The sequence below is a fragment of the Chionomys nivalis genome, chromosome 8 (genome assembly GCF_950005125.1).
Source record: "Chionomys nivalis chromosome 8, mChiNiv1.1, whole genome shotgun sequence".
In the NCBI taxonomy this organism is placed as follows: Eukaryota; Metazoa; Chordata; class Mammalia; order Rodentia; family Cricetidae; genus Chionomys; species Chionomys nivalis.
In genome coordinates, this window is record NC_080093.1 from 44,749,409 (window position 1) to 44,772,469 (window position 23,061).

The 23,061-nt window shown below is 42.4% G+C and overlaps 1 protein-coding gene and 1 non-coding gene across 2 annotated transcripts in view; both read right to left on the bottom strand.

Moving 5' to 3' along the window:
* Positions 1 to 1,479: 1,479 nt before the first annotated feature.
* Trnaf-gaa (transfer RNA phenylalanine (anticodon GAA)) lies at positions 1,480 to 1,552 on the bottom strand. The gene has a single exon. It is a non-coding gene; the product is annotated as a tRNA-Phe (tRNA).
* A 10,208-nt stretch (positions 1,553 to 11,760) lies between these two features.
* Positions 11,761 to 23,061, bottom strand: part of Osbp (oxysterol binding protein) — a 31,367-nt gene continuing 20,066 nt past the window's right edge. Inside the window, exons 9-14 of the mRNA XM_057778856.1 lie at positions 22,779 to 22,899; positions 17,488 to 17,591; positions 16,524 to 16,619; positions 15,175 to 15,356; positions 14,112 to 14,332; positions 11,761 to 14,028 (exon numbers count right to left, since the gene is read on the bottom strand). Coding sequence (XP_057634839.1) covers positions 13,886 to 14,028; positions 14,112 to 14,332; positions 15,175 to 15,356; positions 16,524 to 16,619; positions 17,488 to 17,591; positions 22,779 to 22,899 — 867 coding nt within the window. The 3' untranslated portion in view covers positions 11,761 to 13,885. The remainder of the gene's footprint in view (positions 14,029 to 14,111; positions 14,333 to 15,174; positions 15,357 to 16,523; positions 16,620 to 17,487; positions 17,592 to 22,778; positions 22,900 to 23,061) is intronic.

Below are 23,061 nucleotides of genomic sequence, written 5' to 3' on the forward strand. Positions count from 1 at the left end.
AAAGTCTGCTGATTTGCACATTACTTACAGCATCTTTTAAAATTACATTTATTTATGTATGGGGGGGAGGCAAACCCACATCCCACAGTGCTTGTGGGAAAGCCAGAGGACTGTTTTCAGGGATCAGTTTTCTCCTTCCATCAAGGGGATCCTGGGGAATGAATTCAGATCCTGAGGTTTGACCACAAGCACCTTTACCTGCACACACACACACACGCGCGCGCGCGCGCGCGCACACACAAGCACCTTTACCTGCACACGTACACACGCACACACATATGCACGCACACCACAATAACATCATCTAGATTGGTGTTTAACCAAATAAACCAATAACCAAGCACTGTTGTCCAATTCAGCACCTAAAACTACTCATAGCCCACGTGACACCCGTCCTTCCAAGTTTGAACTGCACAGTTTATTAGACGATCATTTTGGTTTGTTCTAGTGTTTGGTCGTCACTGGAGTTTCAAGTCTCTGACCAAAGCACACCCTTCCTCTCAAGAATATATTGACGTGCTGGAGGAAGCCCCACATCATCTAGCCTCTTGGCGATTGACAAAAGAGCAAGAGTCGGTTTGCAAAAAGTTGCTGGTTTTGTTGTTGTCGTTGTTGGTGTTACCGTAGAGTATCTCCTTAGAATGTGAGGCTTCGAACTCAGTGGTTTCTGCGCCTGGCTCAGCCTGGCACCTGTCCACATAGAAAGCACTATTGACTCCTCTGAGCTTTGCTCCATTGCCTTCTCCAGCGGCTGACTCATGGGTTTGGTATTAAAATCCATTCCAAAGCCTTCAGAAACTCTTGTTTCCCACCCGCAATTCAGAAGAACTGTGCCAGCCTCTAGAGGCCTGGGCAGGTATGGAGTCTGTGGGGAGGGAAATGAAGCGGGAGTGGGGGTGGCGGTGTGACCCAATCAGGTCAAAGATGCAGATATACTTGTAAAAGCTGTGACGCAGTGAGGCTCAGCTAGCTCTCCCTCTTAAACTCAGTTCATCTTGAGTGCTTGAGGTCTGGGTACAAGGTGAAGTCGGAGGGCAGGAGGCTGTATAATAGAGGTTTTCAATGTAGCAGAAGAAAATATAGTGCATTCAGTTTACACAGGAATTCCACGGAAACGACATCTGTATTTTCCGTGCAAAATTTGGGAAAACGATTATTCTTAAGGGTTATGTCTCTGAAATTCACATTTATTTAGGTGTGCTGTATTTGGCCTGATAACGCTAGTGAAATCTGAGCCGGAAAAGGATCCCTTCATTCCTCCGTACTCGATCCACCATCTGTCTGCGGGTTTTGGTTATTGTTATTCCAGCTGGACAAACGCCGTGTGCCACACTCTTCCGAGAAGGGGCTTAGTTGAGTACAAGTCAGGGCACACTGACTCTACAAAAACGAACACAGAAACACATGATAGACAGCTCAGAGAGGGATTAAATTCTCCTAAACGTGAGTGCTAGTCCAGGCTAAGCCGTATAAAATCACTGCCGAAACCCGGGATCGAACCAGGGACCTTTAGATCTTCAGTCTAACGCTCTCCCAACTGAGCTATTTCGGCCACTGAGAGGAGCTTTTAACCTGTATAATTATAATGAGAAAATACTGTTTCATAGTCATAAAGCAGGTAAGTTTAGCTAAAGGCTGGGCATTCATAAGCCTCACAAAGGCGATGACGCAAGGACTACCTGGGAACGATTGCAGCTCAAGTGATTTTTTTTTTTTTAATTATCCTGCAATCTGCTTCTCTGTATTAAAAATACTTGTGATTGTTCTTGTTTTGAGACAGGATTTCTCTGTGGAGCCCTGGCTGTCCTCAAGCTCACTCTTGGTACCAGGCTCACCTCAAACTCAGAGATCCGCCTGCTTAATTATTATTTTTTTTTTTAGTTAAATTCAAAGAATACTTTAATGAGGCTTGAACTAGAGCTTCATGCATGCTAGGTGGTGCTCTAACACTGAGCTACAGCCCCAATTCAGCTCATGATTTTTTTAGATTGAAATTCATGGTAGCTACAATTGTGTGCTTTATCAAGGCACAGCATTGACCGGATGGGCACAACTCCAGCTCAGTAGATCACCCATGCCCCAGATGTGATGATGTAGAACAAGGTTGCAATGATTATATACACATATACTGGTATTTTGAAGGAAGCAAACTTTATAAGGTCAAGATGTGACCTTATTTTATTTTAATTTAGTTTACTTTAAGTTTTAATTACTATGCCTAAGAGAGCCATGAAACAAAAATGCCTCTGGTCTGCAAGCCCCTGGTCCTAGGACGGAGAATTCCTGAAATGCTGGAGGCTGTTGTTTATGGGAGACAACGAACTCCCCTAAACAAGCTTGTTGGATCCACCTGCTCCGGATGTGCTTGAACACATGTGGGCAGGAAGTTCACAGGCAGATTATACATCAGAGGTACGCTTGCCATTGATTGGATGTAGGCTACAGGTACATCAGAATGTATGCTTACCCCTGATGAAAAATGCGGTGAATTATGGATTTTCCTTCTTAAACTGCTGTCAACTGTGATTCTGAGCCATTTCCCAGGAACCTGTGTATGAACCTGACCAGAGTCCACCCACTTGGCCAGTATTTAATTAAAACTTGCTTCAAATTTGGCTTTAAGTTGTGGTGGTGGTCTTATTCCCGATCAGGGGGATTAACAATTTCTCTTGTAGAGTTTTTGCTTTGTTTTTACAGATGCCATCAATTTGAATGTCAGAAATACTTACAAAATACTGGGAAAAGATGGCAAGGCCGAGAATGTCAGTTACCCTGAGTGTGATTCCTAGTGATCACACACACACCCTTGACATTTGCAAACTCTTCACATGATATAAGACATTCCATGTTACCTCAATAGTAGTTATAGATACTCGAGAAATTGACTTGGCTCTGGCCCCTTTCAAACTCTAAGAATCAGCTATGGATTAAATATTCCTGATAGGCTGGTTCTATCCCACCTGACACACATTTCATAGCTGTACTTTCCTTGCATGCTAGTTAAATAATCCAGTGTTTCATACTAAATTCATCATAAGAAGGGGAACATGGATTTATTGTAACTTCAAAAGAAAAGATTACCTTGGTTTAGGGTTTGCAAAGACAAATTAGAGAATGATTCCAGATTGCCTTTTTTCTTTATTCCGAGATAGGGTTTCTCTGTGTAGCTTTGGAACCTGCCCTGAAACTTTCGCTGTAGACCAGGATGGCTTTGAACTCACAGAGATCCACCTGCCTCTGCCTCCTGAGTGCTAGGATTAAGGGCATTCGCCACCACCACCCACCTAGATTGTCTTTTTCAAGAGAGTGAGAGAAACAGATTCAACACAATACCCAGCAAAATCCCAGCAAAATTCTTCACAGACCTAGAAAGAATGGTACTCAACTTCATATGAAAAACCCAGGATAGCCAAAACAATCCTGTACAACAAAAGAACTTCTGGAGGCATCACAATCCCTGACTTCAAACTCTACTACAGAGCTACAGTACTGAAAACAGCCTGGTATTGGCATAAGAACAGACAGGAGGACCAATGGAACCGAACAGAAGACCCGGATATCAATCCCTATATCTTCGAACACCTGATCTTTGATAAAGAAGCAAAAAATATCAAATGGAAAAAAGAAAGCATATTTAACAAATGGTGCTGGCATAACTGGATATCAACATGTAGAAGAATGAAAATACACCCATATCTATCACCATGCACAAAACTCAAGTCCAAATGGATCAAAGACCTCAACATAAAGCCAGCCACACTGAACCTTATAGAAGAGAAAGTGGGGAGTCCACTTGAACGCATTGGCACAGGGAACAACTTCCTAAATAGAACCCCAGCAGCACAGACAGAGAGAAACAATTAATAAATGGGACCTCCCGAAATTGAAAAGCTTCTGTAAAGCAAAGAACACGATCAATAAGACAAAACAACAGCCTACAGAATGGAAAAAGCTCTTCACCAACCCCACATCAGACAGAAGTCTGATCTCCAAAATATACAAAGAACTCAAGAAATTGGACACCAAAAGATCACATAATCCAATAAAAAAAAATGGAGTACAGACCTAAACAGAGAACTCTCAACAGAGGAATTTAAAATGACTGAAAGACACTTAAGGAAATGTTCAACATCCTTAGTCATCAGAGAAATGTAAATCAAAACAACTCTGAGATTCGATCTTATACCTGTAAGAATGACCAAGATCAAAAACACTGTTGGCAACTTATGCTAGAGAGATTGTGGGGAAAAGGGAACACTTCTGCATTGCTGGTGGGAATGCAAGCTGGTACAACCCCTTTGGATGTCAGTGTGGTGATTTCTCAGAAAATTAGGAAACAACCTTCCTCAAGACCCAATAATACCACTTTTGGGTATATATCCAAAGGATGTTCAATCGTGCCACAAGGACATGTGCTCAACTATGTTCATAGCAGCTTTGTTTGTCATAGCCAGAACCTGGAAAGAACCTAAATGTCCCTCGATCGAAGAATGGATAAGAAAAATGTGGTACATTTACACAATGGAGTACTACAAGCAGAAAAAAATAACAACAGCTTGAATTTTGCAGGAAAATGGATGGAGCTAGAAAACATTATTTTGAGTGAGGTAACCCAGACACAGAAAGACAATTATCACATGTACTCACTCATAGGTGGTTTTTAAACATAAAGCAAAGAACGCCAGCCTACAAATCACAATCCCAGAGAATTTAGACAGCAATGTGGACACTAAGAGAGACTTATATAGATCTAATACATGGGAAGTAGAAAAAAATCTTCTGAGTAAATTGGAAGCATGGGGACCTTGAGGGAGGATTGAAGAGGGGAGGGGGAGAAAAAAGGGAGGGGAGCAGAGAAAAATGTAGAGCTCAATAAATGTCAATAAGAAAACAAAACAAAACAAAAAAAGACCTTCTATATATACACTAAAAAGAAGTTTGCCTCCCTTATGAGAGAAAAAAAGGGTGAGAGGAGAGCACATCTGAGGTCTGGGGCTGCCATGTCTCAACTAGATGTTGTCAAGGATTTTACAGACCCAGCAGTCTCGTTTAAACATCTCTATTTTGATTTTTCTAGGTAGTTGTGACGGGAAAATCCTGAAATAATGCCCACCTAACCAACCCTCCAAATACCACACCACCAGCAAAGCAAACTACATAATCAATGGGACCGTTAATTCGATAGGGTTTGCCTGTTATGGTTACGTTAGCCTACACAGCACATCTGACTGTAAAATATGCAATTACCTATTAGTCATAGAGGGTTCTGTGATGCTTATCTTGACGGTCAGATTGCTTCCATTGAAAGATGCCTACAGGGTTAGTAAGCACCCTTCTGAGGAAGTCCATGAGGCTGTTTCTAGAAGGGATGAGATCGTGGGGACTTTGACCTAATCACTGGTTTAAGCAATTGAAAGCTTCAATATTGAAATGGGTCGTTAGGTAGAGGGAAGTTACGGAAGTTGTGCCTAGGTGGAAGAAATGGATCTCTTGGGATAGGGGATAAGGGACACTTCTTAGCCCTGGTCCTTCCTGTTTTCCTGGTTACCTAGTTCCATCGTATTCCTTTAGCAATGATGGTCTGGCTTGCATCTGGCCCAAAGCCAAGGAACCAGCGATCCATGGACTGAAATCATGGAGTAAAAGAACTCTTCTCTGCCTTACTGTTTCTCTCTGGTGTTTGCTGTAGCAACAGGGTGTCTGCCATAGCAACAGGGTGTCTGCCCAACACAGGGTCGTTCAGCCACACACAGAAGAGACTCAAGTTAAACAAGCAAGAAGAATGTAAAGTTCCCTGGCTTGAAGCTGGAGTTCACCTGGTAAGGAATGCAGATAGGCCCTGGGATGAGACTGGCTCCTAGCTGACAGTCAACAAGGAGGATGGTTCTTTGCTGCAACAAGAAACTCAAGGATGCCGGGCGATGGTGGCGCACGCCTTTAATCCCAGCACTCGGGAGGCAGAGGCAGGCGGATCTCTGGGAGTTCGAGGCCAGCCTGGTCTACAAGAGCTAGTGCCAAGACAGGCTCCAAAGCTACAGAGAAACCCTGTCTCAAAAAACTAAAAAAAAAAAAGAAACTCAAGGATGCCAGCAAGGATAAGTCTGGAAGGATCTTCCATGACACGGCTTCTTTCCGTCTCATGAGACCCTAAACAAAGAATCCAGCTCTATGGTGTGACTCCTCACCTCCAGGACTGTGTACATAAACAGGCCTGGCTTATCGTAGTTAGGTGTGTGGCAATGGAGAGTCATTATTAGCTGTATAGACTTGATGTATGCAAGACCAAAGGTGACATAAATCACTGGCCAAGTGATTATCTGGCATTTAGAGTAAACCTAATTCCTTCATAGTCATATTTTAGATATAATGACACTAATTATATAGTACAATCATTACATATATATTAGCCTAACCCAATTTCTCAGTTGAATCCAAATCTCTGCAGAATATATGTGTGTGTGTGTGTATCACTTGTTTGTTTTTAGAATTGGCCAAATGATTTAATCTGTGGTTTGGTTTTTCTTAGTCTCCCTTTCTCAGTTCTTAGATTACATAGAAGAACCATATTGGGGGCTGGAGAGATGGCTCAGTGGTTAAGGGTACTGACTGCTCTTCCAGAGGACCCAAGTTCAACTCCCAGCACCCACCTGGCAGCTCACAACTGTCTGAAGATCCAGTTCCAGAGGATCTGACACTTCACACCTTCACACCAATGCACATAAAATAAAAGTTAAAAAAAAAGAAGAACCATATTTAAAATTATTTCTCCAACCAGGTCACCAGGGTACATGCCTGTTTGTAATCCTAGCATTTGGAAGGTAGAGGAAGAAAGATCAGGAACTCAAGGTTATCCTTAGCTATATAGTGAAGATAACTGGGACTATGTAGAAAATCGGAGGCTAGTCTAGGCCGCAGTAGACCTTATCTCAAAAAAAATGTTTTTTGATATCTCCACAGGTACCTCCAACAAAGCATACCCCAAAATGAATTGTTTCTCTTTCAAAGTCCTTTCCTTTTTTCAAATTTTTCTCTTCTGTGTATTGGTGCTTTGCCTCTATGTATGTCTGTATGAGGGTGCCAGATCTGCCGGAACTGGAGTTACAGGCAGCCATGAGCTGCCACGTAGGTGTTGGGAACGGAACCCAGGTTCCATGGAAGAGCAGCAAGTGTTCTTAACTGCTAAGCCACCTCTTCAGTCCCACTTTCTTTCTTTTATTTTATTTTGGAGTTCAAACTGGCCTGGAACTCATTCCATATAGACCACGCTGGCTTTAAACTCGCTGTGTAGTCAAGAATGACCTTGATGCCGGGCGGTGGTGGCGCACGCCTTTAATCCCAGCACTCGGGAGGCAGGCAGAACTCTGTGAGTTCGAGACCAGTCTGGTCTACAAGAGAGGACAGATTCCAAAGGTACAGAGAAACCCTGTCTTGAAAACAACCAAAAAAAAAAAAAAAAAAAAAAAAAGCCAAGGCTTCTTCTAACAGCACATGAAGCATTTTGGGCCAGTGGGCCAGGAGAGCATAACCTTCTCCAGCGCCTTCTTTATTCTTTTTTCTTTTTTTTTCTTTTCTTTTTTTAAACTTGAGGACAGCCGGGCGATGATGACGCACGCCTTTAATCCCAGCACTCGGGAGGCAGAGGCAGGCGGATCTCTGTGAGTTCGAGACCAGCCTGGTCTACAGAGCTAGTTCCAGGACGGGCTCCAAAGCCACAGAGAAACCCTGTCTCAAAAAAAAAAAAAAAAACAAAAAAAAAAAAAAAAACTTGAGGACAATTTCACTAGAGTTTAAGAGAAAAACAGTACAATTTAGGTGAGGTAAAGGGAAAAATTAGTCCTGGAAGGCAGGGTATGGTAGCACACGCATTTAGTCCCAGCACTCAGGAGGCAGAAGCAGAAGGATATCTGTGAGTTTGAAGTCACATAGAGAGCTCCAGGATAGCCAGGGCTACCCAAGGAAACCCTTTCTCAAAAAGCAAACAAACAGGAGATGATAGCACGTCTTTAATTCCAGCACTCAGAAGGCAGAGGCAGGTAGATCACAATGAGTTTGAGGCCAGCCCGGTCTACCAAGTGGAGTTCCGGGACAGCTAGGGCTGTTAAACAATGAAACTTTGTCTGGAAAAAACAAACAAAAGCAAAACAAAAGCCAGATAAAGTATAGAAATAGAGACAGCTTATTAGAAAAGGAAAAAAAAAAATTCCCGGGAATGGAAACTAGTGAGCTGAGCAAAGTAGCCCCCAAGGCTAATATATTTCTTGACCGTAAACTAACAAGGCATATAGTCAATGCCAGCATGCTTGTTTGGACCTTGCTCTTGCTCTTCCTCTTTGTCTATGCAACACATTTACACAACCCTTTCCCTAATGCCTACTTAACTTTGCAACTCACGGCTCAAGTTCTTCTAGTTCTAGAAGCCTTCTCTGACAGGCCTCGATTCACTTTCTCCCAACTCCCTACAGGCTACAGTGCCTCGTACCACTGGCCAAACTTGATTGCAATTGGCTGTTTACCTAATCTCTTTTTTGCTATTTGTATTCCCAATCGGTTAGATAACAGACTGGGGTAAACATACAGAGAATGAGGGTGAGTGAATGAATGGCTGAGAACATTCCTAGCCAATCTCCTAAAATGAACTTGTTTTTTAGTAACCTCTAAAATCACCTGGTCAAGCTCAGAGGCCATGACCTCTACAGGTTATCTATGGGAGATTCTGAGTAATTGACCATGGCGCGGGGATCAAACCCCAGATCTTGATAGACTCAGTTGCACTCTAGAATGACACCCGTAGCCCTCGAGCTCTTTAGGTTCTCTGCTTTAAAGGCCCCTTGTTTGGCCACTCAGCTCCTTTCCTGAAGGAACAAGGAACCAGAGCAGTTTGAAAGGGTAGTGGGACTACGGTTATGATAAGTGCACCCGAAACCACACAAAGCTCCATACGGTTCCATTGGGTGAAGAAGAGTGAGGATGAGTTGTGTGCTTCATTATTTACTTATTTGACGGGCTCTCATGTTGTTGAGCTATCCTCCTCCCTCCATGTCCAAGGGCTAGGATTCACAGGTGTGCACCACCATACCTGAAAGTTCTGAATTTAGGAATTTAGATGTTCATAAAATGTACTTTTTCTTTTGGTTTTTCGAGACAGGGTTTCTCTATAGCTTTGGAGCCTGTCCTGGAACTAGCTCTTGTAGACCAGGCTGGTCACAAACTCACAGAGATCCGCCTGCCTCTGCCTCCCGAGTACTGGGATTAAAAGCGTGCACCACCACCAACTGGTTGAAGTATACATCTTTAATTAACAAAATCCAAAGATTTTCTGTATCTCTTCTTAAGAATTTATTTTACTGCCGGGCGGTGGTGGCGCACGCCTTTGATCCCAGCACTCGGGAGGCAGAGGCAGGCGGATCTCTGTGAGTTCGAGGCCAGCCTGGTCTACAAGAGCTAGTTCCAGGACAGGCTCCAAAACCACAGAGAAACCCTGTCTCGAAAACCTCCCCCCCCCCAAAAAAAAAGAATTTATTTTACTGACTCTGTAGAGGAAATTCTTGATGCGTATGGGTTGAACAAGTTTGTGGGACTTTGTGTGAGTATGTGAATGCAATGACTTTTTATAAACAAGGGAAGAGAAGCGCCTAGGTCATCATGTTAAGGCTGTTTACTACTGGCTGTAGGAATGAGCCTCCTTTTGAGATCTGGTTAATAAGGGAGTGAGGACCTTGACCTTGGCACAGTACTTGGTCCTCGTGGGAGAACTCCAGGATACTGGAGTAAAGTTCAGCAGTGTTCTGGTGTAAGTTGTTCTCTGGTCCTCTCATTATCGCTACACAGCAGTTCCAGAGCTTGAGAGTCCTCCAGCACTCGCTCCTAATTCCTTTAATGTGGGGAACAGTGGTTGTCTTTCTCCTCAGTGTCATCTCTTCTCTTCCCACACGATGGATTTCTTCTGCTGCTTTTTAACTGTGTAGAAATGAAGGCTGGGGAAGACGAATATGATAAACGCCGAAGTCATTCTTACTTACCTAAAACAGCATGGTGAACCATCTCTGTAATGAAAGTCTGTATTCCCCTAAATTTAGGGGACTTTAAAGGTCCGTGAGTGCAATGGTTTTAATTTTTGCTGAGCCATAATGTTGAATCATGTTGGATAGACTATGACCCTCAGATCCTTATCCCATCACATTAGTAGATCAAAGAGGGATCGTTACACGCTGTGGCTGTTTGATTGCCCCTAATGTTGGAATTAAATTATGTAACGGTGCTCTTGATCTCAGCACAGGATTGTTATACTTCGTAACTACTGCAGCGGTTTTCACCTTGCCAGAAAACAAAATAACAAAACTTTACAGCAATTTAACCTTCAGTCTTGTAATAATAATCAGGCAAATTGAACAGGTTAAGTGGTTTCTCTAAGAACCTGTTACAAAAACAATTGCTGACAACACAGCTAGTTTTGTTGACATGAATCTGAAAAATCCAGAATCCTGGAGGCTGAATTTCTAAGATGTTCCTTGGGGCAGGGCCTTAAAAGAAATGGCAGTAGCCCTATGAGCCTGCACAGACAGCGGAGCACTTCAGCAGCAGCCTGTGACACAGGCAGAAGAGGTCGCAAGGAGAGTCGAACCATTTCCAAGCCAGTTATCCCCCTTGGCAAAGGGTAGTTAAGAGGTCATAGCCACACCCAGCTTTGAATTCCAACCCTAACTAACCAATCAGCTCTGTGTGCCTGGACAAATTTAGTACTGGGGGGGGGGTGTCTTTTTTTTTTTTTTCCCACCGTCAGAACAATCCTAACTGACCAAGGAATGAGTTCCTCTCAGCTCTCAGTACTCTAGACTCGGGGTTCCTCATGGCCCGGATGCTTTGCTGCATTCTCTGACATGGCTTTCTAGGCCCATATCCTACTATGCCTGTCCTCTTCCAGAGCCTGGATTTTGCCAAGGAAAAAGTAAAATGTTGTCATTGCTTGTAAAAGGTCTTTTTGCTTTTGAGGCAGGACCTATGTCTCTGGTTGGTCTGGAGTTTGCAATCTTCCTGTCTCCCATGTGATTGCCTACACCAGCATTCCTGGCCTTTTGTTTGAAACTTGAGTTCCTGGGCTCAGGAAATCAGCCCCAGCCTCCTGACTGCTGGAAGACAGGTGTGCCCCTTCATTTTGAAGGTCTTTAAAACATAGTACAACTGCTTATGGTCCCAAAGGCTGGATTTGAACCCATACAGCAAAAAGCTAAGAATTTTGAGAATTCAACTTTTACTAGATCCTCCTGCCCCCAGACAGGGCTGGGATTACATTCAGGCCAGGCAGGACCATGCTAGGTAAGCCCTCTCCCACTAAGCTATAGCTCATCCCTACATTTCTGAGGGGAGAAGACCCATAATCAAAAATATTAGTTATGTTTCCCTATGCTAAGACAGTAGCAAAGGTCACACTGCAAGGTGTTAAGGCTATTCTGCTCATGAGCCTAGACTGATACTGAAGAATTGAAATCTAGGAACTTGAGAGATGGCTCCTTGCAAGAGGCCCTCAGTTTGGTTGCCACACCCGACATGGTGGTCCACAACCTTTCCACACATTCTTCTGGCTTCTGTGGTCACCAGAAATGCACATATCACAAACACACACACACACACACACACACACACACACACTCACTCATCCACATACCATTTCCAAGCAGAACACGTCACCACTGGCCAGGTCTCCCTCTCTTCACCACTATTTCCTACCTAGTAGGAGTAGAAGCAAATCAGACAATATAGCTTTTTAAAAATTATTTAATTTAGTAGGTTTTTTTTTTTGAAAAAAAGCAATAAGGCAAAAAAACTGAAAATATATTTTCTTGTTTTGCTTTCATGTGACTTTATTCCATCTTCAGGACTTCTAGGCTTCTTCCGTTAGCAGGGATCTGGGAATCAAGCTAGAAATGTAGTGCAGATATAGAGGGAAGGGGGCTAAAGCAACAAGGTTCCTTGGGAAATTTCCATTTTATTCGAAGGCTCCAGAGATAGTGTCCATTTTATGGACCTCCAACCCCTTGTGCTGGGAAAAGCCTTTTTAGGAGGAAATTCCCCAGTGCTCAATCTTTGATCATATTTGACCTAGGGAGGGAGAGCATGGATGCAGGGGATGACTAAAAAATACTAATTTACCCAGTAAAATCCAATTTCCTGAAGGGATAGCTTCCTCTGGAATGGTATTTTCCCCACGGACCCACAATGGCTGAGGCTCAATAGTTAAGGAACAAAAACAAAAATATTAACAAAAAGTACATAAGGAAGGCACCTCAATTTATGACCCTCAACCAAGGGTGGGTTGCACAAGGGTTATGTTTCTGAACAGGAAACTAAAATTAATAGAGAAAAAATTAAAGGAAGCAAGCCAGGGCCCGGCAGGCAGTTCCCAAAGGGCACAAGGGCTCTTAGCTCACATTCTTGGAAGAAAACTCTTTTGGGATTTAGCCTGAGCTGGCTGGGACATAAGGAAGGTGGAAATCACCTTCCTGACTTTCTACCCATACTCCTAAGGAAGGAAACTGAGGCAGGAAAAAGACTAGGACTTCCTTTCCAAGAGCCAGGTGGTCAGGGAAGCAGAGCTGAGGCAGCAGTGGATCATCATGGCACGAACCCTCCTCCTCATCCCTGTTCAGTAAGCGCCACATGTTTGGGGTTGCAGTGCCCCTCAAAGGTGGAAAGCAGAGGAGCATCAGCCCATATTAATACAAGTCCAAGAGAGTCCCAGGGAGACAGGTGGTATATATATATATATATAAACAAAAAACAAAAAACAAGATTCTTCATGGGAAAGAGGAAAACAAACAAAAAAATTAGATTTTTCTCTACACACACACACACACACACACATATATATATAATATACAGATGATTTAACACATTATTCCAGAGGTGGTTCCATTCCATGGGACTTTCAAGATGATGAAAACGTTTGTTGCAGAGAAACTTCTCTCAAATTCTGAAGTGTACAGAATGGGTCAGGCAATGTTTAGCTCCAGAGTGTGGCACAAACCCAAACTGGTACTGTGCCAGGAGAAAAGCCAGAAAGGCAATGAAAGACGGGATGAGGAGGGCTGGGAAGGTACAAATGGCTACAAGTCTTCTTCCACCCTGCCTGTGTTCTCAGAGGTTCTCCACCTGAGGAAGACCATAAAACCCCTTCATAAAAATAGTGTGGCCCTCTTATCAACTACCAAAAGAGGCCTCTGGTTGTTGTCAAAGTAGAAGAAAACAGCAGAGGGGTGTTGTATATGCAAGTGAAGACAAAATCTCCAAGAACGTAACTCAATATTCCAGCCCTGGAGAACAATCTCTCCTGCAGATGCTCCCAAACCTTAGTTATTTACACACGCCGCTACATTAAACCAAGCCCATGTGTGAACACACTTCCTAACATGAGACCTGTGCAAGATGCCTCTACTAATTAAGTCTTAATGTGTTTCTTTTTACAGAACTTTAAAATCAGTTCTTGCTCTGAACAGCACCAAAATGCTCATGAATCACAATCTTCTGCAGATCTTGGCTGAGCAGGACACTACAAGGGAAGGGTACATGACGTCATCTTACATTGGGTCAGAGGGAGAAGACCACGGACACTCACTTGCCTTTACAGATGTAGAATAGCACTACCTTTCAGCCACCAAACCGCTCCCTACAAACATGAGTATCTACTACGTCGATTTCAGCGTCAATCAGCTAAGGCAACCAGCCAATCACCACCATGGGTGTCTGCTTCTGGTGATTGATTTGGAAAAAGTGATTGGTTAAGACAGACAAATTTGAGGAAAGCACTTGGTAAGAGTCCCAACGGCCAGCCCTCCTGCACATCCTCCTCCGTCTTCTCCGATCGACCCTCTTCCTTTCAGTTACAGCCACTTCAGAAAATGTCTGGGCAAGAACCCCAGTCCTGCTTTTCCTTACATTCCCAGTATTCACCCCTATAAATATGAGTTAGCTCCTTGGTGACAGGGTCCTTCTTCCGCTCAAACCACAGTGCCTTATAGGGGTCATATGGTGTGCCTAAAAGGGAAGAAAATGAAAAGCAAGTTTAGAGCTGGCACTTGCCATGCACAAGAAATCAGAGCAGGGGACAGGGTTGTTACCATCTTCCGTGGCTTTCACAGCTTCTGCTTCTCTCTTTTTCCTGGAGAGTCTCTGTTTTTCCTCTAGGCGCTGTTTCTCAGCATTTGCTTCATCCCAGCGCCCATTTTCCATCAGTCTCTGGTCAGGCCTCAACCGGCTGTCTGTGGGCGCAGTGCCACCTTCCCAGGCATTCAGAGTGAGGGCGAGCTCTGAGAAGTAGTACATGTTTTCTGCATTCTTCCTAAGAACAAACAAGAAAAAGGAAAGGCAGCTCTAGAGCCTCAATTCAATCCAAGGATCAACAGCTTGGAACACTGCCTGTATCTAAGTGTACCACACACGGAAAAACTCCAAACTCTTATCAGGTAACTCCAAATAAGAGATCCAAACTATACCGCTACCACCCTTCCCAAGCATTACTTCATCCAATAGCAGCATCTGCACTCAGAATTATCTATATTTATCAGGAAGAATAAAATCTTCAAAATTGCCTCATTTCTATTTCCTTTGCTTCCCTTCAGACCTCTTTCTGGGATGACCTGGCTATTTCTGTAGACATAATATATGATGGTAACAAGAGACAAATGGCCTGCATTTGTCTCCAAAGCTCTGTGTGTTAGCTCTTGGGGTCCGTGGGGAAACTGTTAGCAGGCGGAAAGCACCCTTCTTCCCTGGCTGCTCTGAATTGCTGTGAGAATGCAGGGCATGGTGGCGAAAGCCTGTAACCCAGCTCTTGGGAGGTAGAGGACCAGATCAGGACTTCAAAGAGCCTGAGCTATACAGTGAGACCAGCCTGGACTACATGAGACATTGTCTCAAAAACAGAACACTAAATTATAAAGAGATTGTTTTGAGTGAACCTTAAGAAAGAAGAACTACAATTTGGTATATGTTTGGTGAGGTAGATTCTTGGAAGAAATCATGCTTCAACTCCTATATGTGTACAATCTCTAGTAATCTCTGCACAGGTTCTGATCTCCCTGGACAGTTCCACAGACAACCACAAAGAAAGCAGGCAGAGCACCTTTATACTGCCCCAGAGTTATAGGCAAAGCCCCCAGGAGGCTTGCATGCGATACTCACGGTAAAGGATTCCTTTTCCACAGCATAACCCTACTTTCTTCTGCTTCATGGCCTCTCTGTCGACCATCACCCCCATTTTCCCCAGAGGCTGGCTGAACTTTGAAACAATCCATTTTCTCATCCCATGTCCCCAGGAGGGCAAAGTGAACTTTTCCTGACGGGTCTGTCACTTCTCCTGTCACCTACAAGAAAAAGTCTTAGGGTAAGTCCTAGCTAGATCCAATTATTATAACACAATCACGAATTCTTATCACACAGGAGTTTCTGATGTAAGGATGTAAGAAGGAAAAGTACCCGACAAAGTTACTCTAGAAATTAACAGATCCACAAACCTGAATCCTCAACTAGTCTTCATTTTCCCCCATTTTTTAAAGTTTCTTTGTGTAATCGTGGCTGTCCTGGAACTCACTCTGTAGACCAGGCTGTCTTCTGCTTCCCAAGTGCTGGGATTAAAGGCATGCACCACCTCCTGGTTAGTCTTCATTCCCACATGACACCCTGGATCTGTGGCAGGACCCTCCTGCGGTAGTAACAGACACCTCTCCTCTGCGAGTCACAGTGGTTCTGTCTGCACTGCACCATCTTACTTTCCTCCACGCTCCACAACCACTCTATGACTGTGCTGTCTTGTCTTTTGTTTTTGCTTGTCTTTATTTTTAAAATAAGCTTATTTTTATTTAGGTGTGTATGTGTGTGTGTGTGTGTGTGTGTGTGTGTGTGTGAGAGAGAGAGAGAGGGAGAGGGAGAGAGAGAGAGAGAGAGAGAGAGAGAGAGAGAGAGAGAGAGAGAGAGAGAGAGAAAGCCACATGTATATAGGTGCATTTTGAGATCCAAAGGTGTCAGATCCCCTGGAGCTGAAATTATACGCATTTGTGAACTACCTGATACGGGTGCTGGGAATTCAACTCAAGTCCTCTGGAAAAACAGTAAGTGCTCCTAACTACTGAGCACCTCTCTCTCCAGACCCTGAACTTGTTTTTTTTACTTTATCTTTGTTGTTCAGAAAAAAAGTGGTTCAATAATGCATTTGTCCCTTTTGATCTTTGGGGGAGGGGGGATTCAAGACATGGTTTCTCTGTAGTTTTCGGAGCCCATCCTGGAACTAGCGCTTGTAGATCAGGCTGGCCTTGAACTCACAGAGACCCGCCTGTCTCTGCATTCCGAGTGCTGGGATTAAAGGTGTGCGCCACCACCTAACTTCTTTACATCTTCTTTATGTCTACTTTTCTGACATCCATATATAGGATACATGTCTTTCTACCTACCTACCTCACTACAAATGCACACTCACCAGCCCTTCTAAGGGATACACACTAAATGAAAAATATTTACATTTCAACCTCTCTTACCTTTCTTGCTACATCCCGAGAGAAGTAGCTATAAGGAACAAATTTAAGATTACACTTGTCTCCTGTCTTGTGATTTACAATGTCAATCTCACCAGACTATAAAGAGAAAAGAATCATGGGTTAGTTTTATGAAGACTGACGTAAATTTTACATGTGAGCGCTTCCTTGTTTAAAGACCTGGGGCACTGTGGAAACCCTCTGTAATCATTGTATTTCAGGTTGAAATTAAGGTCAAACTGTTTATGTGTGTCACATGTTGGTAACATGACTTGGCCTTCAGTACACATTTTGAAATGCACAAGTAGTAATCTACCCTTCTTAATAAGTCCCTCACTAGGACTCTTCTAGAATTCCTTTGCTTAACATAAATTACAATTTCCAAAATTCTACAGATCTTCCTATAGACTCAATTTATTTGATTTTTTCACTCCTTTCTAGCCCTCAGATACTCAGCTTAATTCCACATCAACCATAAACCCCTCCTCAGAAGACAATATAGCCTCTTTTCTGGCCAAGCTAGAACAGTCTTACCCCAAAGCTAACACTTAACTAGACAGACTCTTAGCATGTCTCCTGTATCAGGCAATTCTATTCTACTTGCAGCCTATACACACCGTATTTCTTCAACGACACACTAATTCCTGCAGGACCTTCTCTGACTTTGTAACTCTAGTGCCTAGGACACTGCAAATGCATTAAGAGCCGGGGCTATGTAACTCTGTCTTGCATTCCTTTATATTGCCCAACGGAGTCCTAGGAGTCACTGATGGAACGTATAATTTGGTCATTCATAAATAATAATTTGTAGATAGAATTTTGCAGAGGTAGGACTACTGCCTGAGAGAATATCCTTTAGGAGATCCAGTAAAAACAGTCTGGGACTAGCTACTGGATCCTAAATATAACAAAGATTACCTGAAGAGGTACTCTGAAGTTCTGAGACACTTTGGGTACCTTTGCTCACCTGATCTATCCACAACTTGCCCACAATAATGTTGTGTACTGTTGTGGTAACTTTTTTCCAGGTGTAATGGTGCCCAGTTGCATGGAAAATACAATGGATGGTACCTAGAAGCAAAAGTGTACAGCCAAGTATCAGAAAAACAGCACCATGCACACTAGAAATAAGATTAATTTCCTTTTAACATTTCTTACTTTAAAAAGAAAACAGCAAGTAAATAAATAAAGAAAGAAAAGTATAACTTTCTTAAATGTTGTACTGGTTTACTTTTGTTTATTTGATTTTAAGTATAGGAATAAAATGATTAGGTGATGTCAGATAACAATTGATGCACTTTAGCTAGGGAGTTGTTTAATACAAATTTCAAAATTTACAGAAAAAAGGCAAATGTGTCCCATCATGGGGGAAAAAACAAACACTGTGAAAGGAACAAGTATGGGCAGTCATGATTAGTAATCAGTTGGGGGACCTTAAGCAAACCACTTATCTATGGGTCTTAATATTAAGAGTGGAGAAATAGAGAGCTTCAGAATTGGAACCGGACTTGGTCCTGATTTTTCACTCACTAGCTATGCAACCCTATGGTACATAATAATTTGTCTAGGTTTGCTCTGGTACTCGGAGAATCTTTTGACTGCTGTAATTTCCAAGAGAGATTATCTTAGGTGGGTTTGATACTTTATGCTGCTGAGGTAACTCGGTGGATCACTGACAGCTAATGTTAATGAAATAATTCAGGATGAGAGCAAGACAGGTCAGAAAGTCAACCGTGTGGTGGCCCAAGTTGGGGTTTTGAGTAGCCCATTATCATCATACTTACTAACCTTCAAGAAGGAAAGACAGATGTTGAATTAAATCTTACAGATTTCAATTAGTTAAGTTCACATTATGAACCCCGCCCAAAACCAAAACACCCTCTGGAGTCCAAAATTCAAGAATAACACATCCTGATTCCTTTGGGGAAGTTCATGGAAGTGCTGTATGCAGAACCCTCCTTGCTTCAGCTTCCAAGTCTCTTTCATTCAACTAACCCTGATTTGTAGACAGAATGACATCACTATATGTACACCACTTTCCTGAGTTCCACAAGTCATTCCAGTAAGTTTTCAAAACTAATGACGCTGGAGAGATGGCTCAGTGGTTAAGAGCACTTCTGCCTTTGCAGAGGACACAGTTTGGTTCCCACAAGCTACATAATGACTTACAACCATCCATAACTCTAATTCTAGAGGATCTGACTGACATGAGGGCACCAGGCACAGACATAGTACACAAACACATATGCAGGCAACACACACACACACAAAATAAATAAATCTAGAAATTTTTTTTTCAGTTGTCAAACCTGAGGGAACTTGGGTATGCCATAAATTTATAGCCTGTTGGTCCAAAGTATGGAAAACTTTGCACACCAAAATTTGTGGCTTATATCAGAAGCAAGTACATCTTGGGGACTGTGTTCTTAATGTACCGAGTCTGTAAATACTGTGGGTAGTTAAATGTCAGAACTGCACTTATAATACATATTTTAACTTCTTTTGGCCGGTTTTATCATCTACAGACTTGGGAAACCACATCTGGTCAGCAGTAAACATTTTATTTGCTCACCAAGGTGCTTGTAATGTAACAAGTACTTAGCAGGTATAGCTTCCCAAATGATACTAAATTAAAATCCGTAGCAGGAGCAGAGGTATCTGAGAACTCAAAATGTGTGTGTGTGTATGTGTGTGTGTTTGTGTGTAGTTAAAAGCACTTGCTGTTCTTGCAAAGGATCTGAGTCTGTTCCCAGCACTCAGGTCAGGTTCTCACAACTGCCTTCTGGTCTCCAGAGGCATCTGAACACTCGAGGCATACACATACACAGATATACATATATACACAAAATAAAAAGATATTTTAAAGAAACAAGATTTTACATTGAATTACAAGGGAATTTAATCAGCTAAAACAATTTTGAAAATGAACAAAACTGGAAGATTCACACTTTCTGATTTCAAGCTTATTACAAAACTATAGTAAACCGGGCAGCGGTGGCGCATGCCTTTAATCACAGCACTCAGGAGGCAGAGGCAGGTGGATCTCAGAGTTCAAGACCGGCCTGGTCTACAGAGTGAGTTCCAGGACAGCCAGGACTGTTACATAGAGACTCCCTGTCTCAAAAAACCAAACCAAACCAAAATAAAAAACAAAACAAAACAAAAAAAAAATCACAAACAATCAAATGCATACTAACCAAAACAATGTAGTACTGGCATAAAGACAAACGAGTTATGATCAAAAAGCCCACAGATGGGGCTGGAGAGATGGCTCAGAGGTTAAGAGCATTGCCTGCTCTTCCAAAGGTCCTGAGTTCAATTCCCAGCAACCACATGGTGGCTCACAACCATCTATAATGAGATTTGGTGCCCTCTTCTGGCATGTATGTATACACAATAAATAAATAAAGTCTTTAAAAAAAAAAAAAAAAAAGCCCACAGATAAGACCTTACATACGCTCTCAAATAATTTCTGACAAGGGTGCCAAGATCATTAAATAGGAAAAGGACAGTCTTTTATTTACATGCAAAATGAAGCTGGACCTTTGCAAAATAGTATACACAAACATTAATCCCAAACATCAATTTTTTTTTTCCAAATGTCAAATATTACACCTCAAACTATATAAAACTCAAAAGAGGTCAAGCAGTGGTGGCCCAAGCCTTTAATCCCAGCAGTCAGGAGGCAGAGGCAGGTAAATCTCTGAGTTAAAGGCCAGCCTGGTCTATAGAGTAAATTCCAAGACAGTCGGGACTACACAGAAAAAAAAAAACCTGTCTTGGGTGGTGAGTGGGGTAGGCTGGAGTGGGGAAATAGGGACACTAGAAATCGAAGGCAAAAGTTTAAAGACGTTAGTTTAGTAATGATTTTTTTTTCTTCTTCTTTGGTTTTTCAAGACGGAGTTTCTCTGTGTAGACCTGGCTGTCTTGGAACTCAGAACTTCCGCCTCTGCCTCCCTCGTGCTGGAACCAAAGGTAAGTGCCACCGTCACCCAGCAGTAATGACATTTGGGATGTGGCACCAAGAGTAGAAGCAACAACAAAAACAAACACAAAAAGAAAATAGAGAAAATGGTCTTTTTTTGAAAATTAAAAATTTTGTACATCAAAGGGCAATACAAAGGAGTAAAAAGGCAACTTACAAATGGAAGAAAACATTTGTAGATCGTATTTTTTTGTTTGTTTGTTTGTTTTTTCTTTTTTTGATACAGGGTTTCTTTGTGTAGAACAGGATGGTCTTGAATTCAGAAATCTGCATGCACCTTCTGAGTGCTGGGATTAAAAGTATGTGCCACCACTGCCTGGTTTGTAAATCCAATTTTTTTTTCTTTTGATAAGGGAATGATATCCAGACTACATATAAAACTTCTAACACTCAACAAAACTCAATTTAAAATCTGGCAAGGAGTGTGGTGGCACACAATTTTAATTCCAGCACTTAGAAGACAGAGGCAGGGAGGTCTCTGAGTTCCATACCAATAAGACCTTGTCTCAAAAAACAAAATAACAAAAACTGCCAAAAAGGCCCAGGTAGGGTGGTGCACACCACTGATCCCAGCACTCCAGAGGCAGTGCATCTCAGTAAGTTCAAGGCCAGCCCAGCTGACATTTTGAGATTCAGACAGCCACAGCTACAAAATCTCAATCAACAACAAAAATCCTAAAAACAACTGGGAAAGGACTTACATAACTACTCTAAAGTAAACACACAAATCATTAAAAAGCACGTGAGGAATGAATGAATCAACAACAAGGACGCGAGGTAACTACAGCCTTGGTACACTGTCTGGAGGGATGTACAAGGGTAGAGTCACATAAAATGGTGGAAACTGTGGAATTTCTCAAAACATTAAAAAGAATTACCATGTGATCCAGCAATTCCACTACTGCTATATACTCAAAAGAATAGAAAGCAAGGCCGGGCGGTGGTGGCGCATGCCTTTAATCCCAGCACTTGGGAGGCAGAGGCAGGCGGATCTCTGTGAGTTTGAGGCCACCCTGGTCTACAAGAGCTAGTTCCAGGGCGGGAACCAAAAAAAAAGATACGGAGAAACCCTGTCTCGAAAAAAAAAAAAAGCAAAACAAACAAAAAAAAAAACTAAGACCAGTAAATCCAGCTATATATTAAAGATAGTATATATCTTTTCCTTATAAAATATCTGTATAAGTAAATAAAATAAAATGTGATGAGATTATGAAGTATAAAAGTACACTTTGCAGGGGGTGGAGAAATGGCTCTGTGGTTAAATGTTCTTGCAGAGGAGCCAAGGTACAAACATCTGGTGGTAGGTACACAACTGTAACACCGGTTCCAGGACATCTGATGACTCTGGCTTCTGTAGGAACTACACTGAACACAGATGTACACACTCACATGCAAACTCACATTCACATACACACACACACATTAAAACTAGCAAAAATAAATCTTAACAGGGTTTCTCTGTGTAATAGCCCTGGTTTACCTAGAACTTGCTTTGTAGACCAAACTGGCCTTGAACTCAGAGAGATTCAACTGGTTCTGCCTCCTTTTGGGATTAAAAGCACATACCACCTGCCCAGAAAAAAAATAAACCTTAAAAGACTCTCTCTCTCTCTCTCTCTCTCTCTCTCTCTCTCTCTCTCTCTCTCCTCTCTCTCTCTCTCTCTCTCTCTCTCTCTCACACACACACACACACACACACACACGCAAGAGAATCAGTGTGGAATGAGGAATGGCAGCAGCTGTAAAGTTCTGGTGCACTTCCAACTCTACAGGTCAGGACTCCTACTCCCAGGCTTCATCTTTTTGATCCCAACACAAAAAACAGCTTGTAATCCAATAAAATAAAATTTCATTTTATCCAGGATTCAATCATTACATAAATGACACCTAATCTATCAAGCAGAGGAGTAAAGACTATGAGAGAGAGAGTAGCCAAGAAACCTAATCTCATAATCCTAACTGTTCTATGTATAGACAGAACTAGAGTAATGGGAAAACACCATTGAAATGATGTCTTAAAGGCATGCTAGAATCCATATTCTAAAGTAGTACTTAGAGACAAAAAGTAAATAAACTAAAGAGGCAAAGATATGGCAGGATGGGTCTTAAAAGAGTACCTGGCCTCCTTACTCATTTGAAAGCTGGGAAGTTAAATGGTAACTAGCTAGTGATTCTGGTGCCTGAATCAGAGTTCCCATCTCTTGATGCCTGAAACAATAGCCTCCTCCATCATGCCAGAACACCTTTCAACGGAACAAATATGGTGGCCTTACCGAGGGGCATAATGGAGAGGTATTTGCCTCGAAACTTGCTGGTGATTTTGATTTCCTGACGCAATGTCCAGCCATTTTTGGATTCAGCATGGTGTGCAGCAGCAGGGGGATGATGACTCACCTTGAAGAAATCAGGTTTGAATTAAGAAAAGACTGGAGAAGAGAAAGACATGGCTCATTAATTGGCAATAAACACTCAAGAGTCTCCCTTTATATTTTTACATTCATGACAGGCCTAGTGTGTTGAATCCTAATGAAAAAGAAGACAGAATGGGCTGACTGA